This window comes from Telmatherina bonti (assembly GCF_933228915.1).
Source record: "Telmatherina bonti genome assembly, chromosome: 9".
Lineage (NCBI taxonomy): Eukaryota > Metazoa > Chordata > Actinopteri > Atheriniformes > Telmatherinidae > Telmatherina > Telmatherina bonti.
The window spans coordinates 24495087-24504255 of record NC_136627.1 but is presented as its reverse complement, the minus strand read 5'-3'; the positions used below and the strand labels follow the sequence as shown (position 1 = coordinate 24504255).

General features: G+C 39.3%; 1 protein-coding gene across 1 annotated transcript; it reads left to right on the top strand.

The window, feature by feature from the left end:
* Window positions 1-395: 395 nt before the first annotated feature.
* fosb (FBJ murine osteosarcoma viral oncogene homolog B) lies at window positions 396-4310 on the top strand (the record flags this gene model as incomplete). Its single annotated transcript, XM_079247008.1, has 5 exons — window positions 396-459; window positions 717-904; window positions 2421-2774; window positions 3207-3314; window positions 3714-4310. 5 exons carry the CDS (start codon window positions 396-398, stop codon window positions 4308-4310), a joined length of 1311 nt encoding a protein of 436 aa, XP_079103134.1.
* Window positions 4311-9169: the final 4859 nt, after the last annotated feature.

The following is a 9169-nucleotide window of genomic DNA, read 5'->3' as shown; positions in this document are numbered from 1 at the left end:
TATCCACTGGCGAGGTAAACTTCTGGTCCCTTTCAGTGGGAGAGGGAATCCCTCAACGTCACCAAGGATACCAAACACAACATTAAGCACAAATATGGGCATGTACGTCAGCGGAACTCCAGAGGCGGGACTTAATGATAGAAATGCCCTGGTTGTACTCGATGAGATGGCTTCATTCATAAGATAAGACGTGCTACCGTGCACCGTTGCCTTTTACAAACTAGCGATCTCCGGTGTTCTGTTAATGGACTTAATGGATCTATAAACGCAACTTTGAAGAGCGGATGAGGGAGATCAGCCTACTCCGAGGATTTACAGCAAAACGAGAGGACCTCTTCGGGAACTAAGCTGGAACATTTTACCCCTAAACGCGGGGGACTGGATTAAGCTTCTTCATGCAACTTTTTTGGAAGGAAACCAAGACCATTTCACCGGGACATAACAAAAAGATCGGAAACAGTAAGTCTACCAACTTTATAGCATGCTCTGCTTGAATGAAATATTTCCTTCTCAGAATCACCACTGTAAACGTAAGCGAAACATCTGTTTTCTTTAAAAAAAAAAGAAAGAAAAAAAAAACCCAAACAAATCAACAGCCTACCAATACATCCCACTGACTTTGCTTAATTACATGTCCATAACATTGGTCATTTTCTAGACAGTAGCCTATAGCCTACATCTTCTTTAGCTTGTGTGCCGCTGCTCTGCTGCTGCAGGTGACATCACGCGCTCTCTGGTAACTGCAAGTGTCGCGTTCCCTCTCGGTCCCTGCGGGGAGATGTACCAAGGGTTTCCCGGTGAGCCTGACAGCGGATCCCTTGGAAGCTCTTCTCCATCCATAGAGTCCCAATATCTATCCTCCGTGGACTCCTTTGGAAGCCCGCCCACCACCAGTGCTCCGCAGGTAAGTTTAAGATTTATAAAATATTAATCACATAGGATCGTTTTATGATAAAACGAGGCATCCACCCCACGTTAGATTCGGTCTGACAAAGATTAACACGAATAAAAGAGTAAAAGCCAGTAAAGGTTTTGTGTTTGCTTTGATAGGCAGCTACAGGTTTGGAAGGTACCCCTATTCTTACAGCTGGCTGTCAGCTTGCAGTTGAACTTTAGCTTTGGGGCTACGATAATTTAACTATATATAGCTCAACAGGAAAATTAGTTTAAAATGACTGTTTCAAACAGCTGTATTTGCATTCACAAAGTTGATATTTTGTGAAACTATAAGCTTAGCTTCATCCTATTAAGTTATTGAAATAACTGAATGATATCAGACATGCATAAAATAGCCTATTTAGGCTGCTATGTGATACAAAACCTCACCTTGCATTTTACAATCGGGATTTTTTTTTTTATTTATCACACCCTGATGTCGACGATACGAAACGAGTGTTCAGGTGTGTTTCTTTAACTAGACAATAATATTCTCAGAGGACATTAAAATTTACCAGTGATCCGCTTGTGGAACCTCCAGCCGCGGCGACGTGCTCCGTGCACGGCACGCCGCAGAGCGGAAGATAGTCCTGGAACTCTACTACGTAAGCGCTAAAGTCCCGCCCTCCCCACTAAACGCTTCTCTCCTTCCACACGCTCTGCGTCCCTTCATAGGCCGCGCCGTGACGTAAATGCATGTTCTATTTTGGAATGCAACGTCGCGTTGCCAAGGGGAACACCGGGGGTGTGACGGGGGAGGAGGAAGGAGGAGGGGGGAGACGCTCAGAGAGAAATGATTGGTCTAATTGGTCGCTTTCAGAGATGACTCTCCCAATGTCTTCATACATGCACTTTTAAATTAATATTTATCTCCGTCGGTACTCCTTCTTGGGTCTGAAATAAACCAAAAAGGACAAAGGATGGATTTGAACTTTCCGTGGGCAATTTAGACGCGTTTATGGACGTATAGAAAACGTGTGACTCAGCGACAAATGCAGACTAAAAGATATTGAATCTAAGATTAAAAGTCCAGTTCATGATATTAGGTCCATTTTTGCTCAGCTGTAATCCAGTTTTGTTTTATCGGTTACCTGTATTCTTCGTGCAAGTTATTAACAGTTGCTTTAACACATTTTTTCTTTCTTTAAAAAATCTAGTTTATATCTAATTTTCGGTAATATATTTTTAAAAAAATACATTTTATAGGCTATAGTTACACAAACATAAATTCTCATAAATGTATAATTTCAGGTTTTCAGTTAATTACAACTTTACTTAGGATATCAGTTTTAGCTTTAGTGATAATGAACTCTTAACAACTGCTCCCATCTACAAAAATAAGGTTTACTTTTTCTGGGTGCAATGATTTTCTACTGTAGAAACCTACATATGACGTTGTGTTGCTAATTCTAATATAAATGTAATTACCTGTGTGTAATACCTTAATGTTCTGTGAAACTGAACTGTTCATATCTCCTGGTCAGGAGTGTGTGTCAGCAGGGACTGGCTTGAGCATTGTTGGCAGTGGGCCTGGGACAAGTGTTGGTGGGGAGATGCCTGGTTCATTCGTTCCCACTGTTACTGCCATAACCACCAGTCAAGACCTGCAGTGGATGGTACAACCAACTTTAATCTCCTCCCAGGCTTCTGGCCAGAGTGGCTCTACAGGCACAACAACCATGACCCAGCCTGTGTCACTGGTGGACCCATATGACATGCCAGGTCCCAGTTATTCTTCTGGGTCTGGATTCACTCCTCCAAGTTCTGAAACTCCTGGGCCAGCACCAGGCCCCATCCGCCAGTCCAGACCCCGTAGCCGTCGTACACGAGAAGAGTCTGTGAGTGAAGATGGAGATGTTGGTCTGTTAGTAAGTTTGTGTGCTTGAGCGGTTTGCCTGTTGACCCCACAGTGCATCTTTTATGTGCAGTGGAAGCCAAAACAAGTGTTGTACACCCTCAGGGTAAAATAATTTTCAGCAGTATGGATAATATAACTGAAATTTGCATGGCTAAAATTGAATGAAAGTTTTTTTTTCCTAATGCTTTGTTTGCTTGATTGTTGTTGTTTTTTTTGTTGTTTTTTTTTTTGTTATTGTTGTTGTTGCTTGTTTTTGTTGTTTGTTTTTAAGGGCATATTGTCCCTCAAGACAGATAAAGTACAAAGACCCTGAATGTTCATGTCATCATGTTCAACTGAATTAATAATATGGTCATATTTTGAAGAGTAAAAAGAAAACTTATTTCCTAAACAATATTTTCCTTCTTCATAGTTGACACCTGAGGAGGAAGAAAAGAGGCGCGTTCGTCGAGAGAGAAATAAACTGGCTGCTGCCAAATGCAGAAATCGCAGACGGGAACTTACAGACAGACTGCAATCGGTGAGTTTTTGCTGCCAGAATGAGCAATAATTATAATTACATACTTTATGTAACATTCATTGTATTTTAGATTATGTTAATAACTATATGCATTTGTGTATAGGAGAGAGAGTTATGATAATGAGGTGTTGGACTGTCATTAGGGCAATCATGATTGTAAAGAGAGATTGTTGTACTTATGGTATTTATAGTTTAATTAAGCAGCTCCTCTGTGAGGAAATAAGTAAGCTAATACCTGCAGAGGAAGAAAGCACTTCTAAGAGGGTGGATAGATCCAACAATAAAAACACTTAAATAGATGTTTAATGTAGCTACGACTTCTAACCCCTCGTTTTTTAATCTCGTCTCCTCCACCTTCCATCCCTCTGTCTTGTTCCCCTCTTCTGTAACCTCTCGTAGGAGACTGACATACTGGAGGAGGAGAAAGCAGAGCTGGAGGCTGAGATCTCGGAGCTGCAAAAGGAGAAAGAGCGCCTGGAATTTGTCCTGGTGGCCCACCAGCCAAACTGTAAGATCCCATACCAGGACCAGCCACAGCAGGGCTCAGGGCAGCTCCCTCCAGTGCAGCCCCAGCTCCCTCCACAGACCCTACAGCCTCCTGTCCCCATTGTGGGCTTAACTGTGAAGGAGGATCCCTTCTATCTTCCTCCTGCCTACACAGCCCATCCAGCCTCCACACAGCCTCAACCTGCAGTTCAGCAGCAGCAGCAAGTCCAGCAGCAGCCTCAGCCAGGAATAATGCAGGAGGTAGAGTTTTCTAGTTCTTTCTATGGCTCAAGTGAGCTGGCACCGGGTGGGCCATGCCTTATGGCCAGTGACAGTGGTGGTGGTGTTAACCATGACGGTGCGGCTATTGGCAGCTACAACACCTCATACACATCTTCATTTGTGTTCACCTACCCAGAGGGAGCCTGCGGGGTCAGTGCCAACCAGCGGAACAGCAGTAGCGAGCAGTCATCAGATTCCCTGAACTCGCCTTCGCTGCTGGCGCTCTGATTGACCGACAGACACATGCTAACATACACACATGATGCTCGCTGGAAGTAGAGGCTGCAACAAGTACATACACAGTATCAAACAGTCTCACTTATTGTGGAAAAAAAAGAAACCAACCAATCATTTGAACCTGATTGGGTTAAAGTTAGCACCTTCTGAAACACATTCCAATAAAGAGCCATAGAAAGAGTTGCACATTTGACCCAACCTTTAACATTGAGCTGAAATGCCTAATAAATTATTGTTTTGTATTGAGCAGAATACTTACAACAGGGCACGCCAAGTGATTTAAAAACGTGGTAATAAAAGTCAATATTGGCCACCTTAAGTGCTCTGAATAATAGATTAATTCACAATGAATTCTTTAATTCTAATACTCTAAAGGAGTAAAATACAACATGCTCATCTTATATCCCAACAAGCACCAAAGCCCCCCATTTGTTCCCTCTGTCGGTTGCCCCTCCGCTAGTGCTCTTGCTGTCATTCTTTTCCATGACGTCCTACCCTCTTCCTCCTGTTGAATGTATTGTGCATATCTGGCATAGGGATGGAAGACAACTTTTGAGGGTCTTTTCTTGTGGGACACAGACTGCTGATCTCTTCATTTCTTCATCTGCTCAGCTTCTATCTGCTTCTTCATTTGCTGCTTGGACCATGCAAGATGAAGATCTGAGTATTACAGCCTCCTCTAAATCTTGTGCTTTCTTCTCTCGTTTTTTGAAAATCTTCTGCCGCCTGGCTACCTGTCATGCGACCCATCTCTACCCATCTCTGTTTTCTCCTCTTCTGTCTCTATGTTTCTCCCTCTCTTTGAAGTCTTCAACCCCTGAGAGCCCGAAGACCCCTTCCAGCCCTTGGGACCTTGAGTGAAAGCCGGCACAACTAACATCCCCTTTTGCACCCTGTTATTCCAGGATTTGGATGAAGCTTAACCAAACAGAGGAACGTTTTGTTGGAGCTCATTGTTCAGATCCTTAAAGCGAACAGCAGCGAGTTTTAACATGCACACGAGCGCATAACTGAAGAATACAAAATGCAAGATGCCACTGTATTCTGCTGAGCCATTTTTTTCCATATTCACATGATACAGTTTATATACACCTTTTGTGAGGCTGGAGAGAAATTAAGAAGAAACTGATGAAGGAGGTGCAGATAAAGACAGACTAACTGAGTCCAGACACAGAATGGATCTCATCATTGTCCTCGATCTATCAAAAGCTGAAAAAATACAAGAGCCAAATGTTAAACACAAGCCAAAAAAAAAAGAAAAAGACAGCAAAAACACTTCTGCTTTTGCCAATAGTATGGATGGGTGACCTTAGAGGAACACCTTTATCAAACAAAGCCTCATCACCTAGGGCCTGCAAGAGTATATTCTTGCCATCACTCTCTCGTGTATCTGAATTGAAGTTACAGACATTTTGTTGCAGCTCACCAGCTCCGATGTTTTCTCAAAATCTACCAGATGTGAATTGTTGCCTTTATTTAGATGAGGAACTATATTTTTTTAAATATTGGGATCCAGACAACCTCTAAACTTTGGGTTCAGTGGCCTCTGTGCCTCCTCTGTTTTCTGAGCAGAGATGAGGCAGGGGTGGTGCATTCATTGTGAGTGCATCCACTCTGTGGCACCTGGCCCATTTATTTCTTTCTTTATTGAGGTTGATATGGGGAGTCAGCACAAAGCAAGACCTGGAAAAAAAAACAAACAAACGGGGAGAGCGTGTGGGCAGATGTTGTGGAGTGAGCGTCTCTTATTCGCCTGTGAATTTGTAAAATTTGTTTTCCTGTATGTTTGAGTGAGAACTGTTATATATTTTAATGTTTGTTTGTGTGATTCATTGTTTTGCACCCCTGCTTCCTTTTTATTTTTGCCATTTCTTGTTTGTTTTGTTTATTTTGTTACTTTAATACAGATTTGGTTATAACTGTACCATTACAATGTAACTATTGTTTTATTATGTTTTTGTATTTTCATTTGGCAACTTTGGAGGCATGTTGTGCACTACAAAAAATAGAAACAAGAACAAAAAAAGTTCAATTATACATCTTTTACATATACATCTAAACAGGCTAAATGTATATGTATTGGTGTATTACCATGATTGTAAAGTATGAATGTCTACAGGTGTAAGTGGGATATTTTTGTCAATGAAGAACAAGGTAAAATGTCAAAATGAATATTTTTCTAAAGGAACAAGAAAAATAGAAAGACTATAATTAATTACTGCCCAGTCCCTAAACATGAAGCACAGTGTCACTGCCTTTGTCAAAGTGTATTAATGTTTTATAAACAATATAAAGCACTATCCAAGTTACATTTAATGTATGTTTATAATAATGACATTAGAAGGTTGTGTTAATGCCGTTGTTTTGTTTGTTTTTTCCTCAGTGAGGTCTGTCCAAAGCTACTGACACCTTAATGCCACTGGGTCCTTAAGAGTATAGCATTGTAAGAAGAAGTGATAATTGTGTGATTGAATGTTACTAGACATATTATGTATCCTGCCAAGCCTCGTTCAAAGAACGTTTCATACCCAGTGTGCATTTCTGTCCAGTATAAACATATCACTTAACATATTTACAGAAATGTGTGGTAAAAAGGATAATCACTTTAGCTTTGATTGATGGACATTGCTTTGTAAAAGTTTATGCATTGTTGTATTCAAAAACCGAAAAAAAGTCTTGTGATTGTATTTGCTGGATTAAAAAAAGAACTTTATTTTCATCAAATAAAACATGTTTATTCAAAGCAATGGATAGATTAATGGTATGAATGTTTGTTTTAATGTGGCTCTTGGTGGTCAGAAAATGGGCAGACCTCATTATTTCATTGTTGATTAAGGACTGTGTTTGTACAGCTATTGAAGATGCCTTTTGAATTCCTTCAAATGCAAATGTGATGAAAATATGTTCTGGTGTCAGAATAAGCATAAAACTTGTTTAATAGTTCTCATGTATATAGGTTTTGTGGTGCTACTTATATGGGACTATAATGATGAGGCTGTAACACATCAAATGGTGGAAGGTTACATATTGCTATTACTGAGGCGCTGGGTGTCTGAAAACTCTGTTTCTCTCAATGTTTTTGTTTTCTGATTGGAAGCCAATAACAAAGAATTCCCAGCAGCAGAAGTTCTGGTAGCTCAGTAAGCACTTTTTTCTTTCACTAAAGTTTAATATAAGTGTGTCTCTAAGTGTGTGGAAAAACTGATCTTAGAAGGCCCCTGTACTGTACCTGCACTCCTCACTTATGTCCCTGAATACCACAATCTGATTCTTTCTTGGCAATGGTTTAAATTTACTCTAAATATCTGCAAGTTCACAAACAGCTATCAAATGAACTAGAAATGGTTAAATGAAGAGAGAAAAGAGAAATATAGAGCTACCAGTTATAGGAGAGGAAATAGCCTGCATCTACCTGTACTGTACAACGGCTATGATAGCATTACCTGAACAAGAGTTTCCCTATTTTTCTATCATGAGGTGAATGTTGCTGTGTTTCTATTTTTTTCCACAATTCCCATGTGCTCTGGTTTCATATTATCCCAGTAATTAAATGCAATACTTAAAATCCTCTTGGATGAACATAATGTAGCAAATCATCCAGTAATCAGACTGACTGCTACTATATTTCAAGTGTGATGATGTATTGCTTTACTTCTCAACTTTTGTTACAGTATTAAAATATTATCCAAAATATTCAAAGTAAGATTTATTTTGAGACAATCTTCATGAAAAAAAATATGTGAAAATAAGTATTTTTTTCATTAACTGATGATGCTTGCAAGACCAGTTTTCTCATTTGAGGAAGCTTTTCCTAGACTCTCTTCTATTGTTTAATTTTTCTCTTCTTTTTTTTTTTTTTTGTACAAATTGATATGTGTTCTGTGTTTTTTGGTGAGCATTAAGTCATTCTGAGATTGTATGAAAATATGATAGATGAGAAGAGTATGAATTATATAAGTGAAATGCCAAAAGAAACTAAGAGTTAAAATATCATTTAGGTGCCTGGAAAATGCATAGCATGGTTATGAAGGGCCTCTGCATTACGTTTATTACACATTACTGTAAAGTAATGTGTACCTTGTTAATACCCTTGTTTCTACTCTTGAAGAGGACCAAAATGTACCACATTTTTGCAACCATTTCACTCTGATTTTCTGTGGCCATATTTCAGCCTCTGGTTTTTTGTTATCTTAAGATGTTTACAATATTAAGTTTTTATTTTCAGTTTTTAGACTATAAAAGCAGGGTGAGCTGTCTCCTTCATGATGGTTTGACCAAATGCCACCTATTTTCAGTTTGTGAAGAATTACACAAATAAAGATCATATTACCAGATAAATGTGAGTTGATTAATCCATCAGTTAGCTCTTTGGACAACTCTTATGTTTGACTTTTTGAATGTGTTTAAACAAAATTAATTCACCTAATTTGTTGCTTGACTTGAGGCTGCAGAAAGTAAGGACCTGAAAGTGATTGTGCTTTTACATTTAACTTCAATTTAAAGTTTTTTTGTGTTTTACAAGAGTTCTAAAAAAAAATTGAAATGTCATATACACACTTTTTTAAATAATGCAAAGCAAGTCAGGTAGCAGTATAAAACTAAACCAGAAGTTCTTTTACCAGATAAGTGCTCAGAAATCTGACCATCCCTTCCTTCCTTAAGTAAAATTTGACTTTATAATTGCTTTGAATTATTCTTTTCTGCAGCTAGAAAGCTGTAAAACAAACACACTGTCATGATTCTTTGGCACTTTTCTGTCAGCACTGTGAAAAAAGACCACAATGCTGACATTGCTTCTTTAGTTAAAACACCCCCCAGTGTTACCTACTTATCAAACCAGTACTGATATT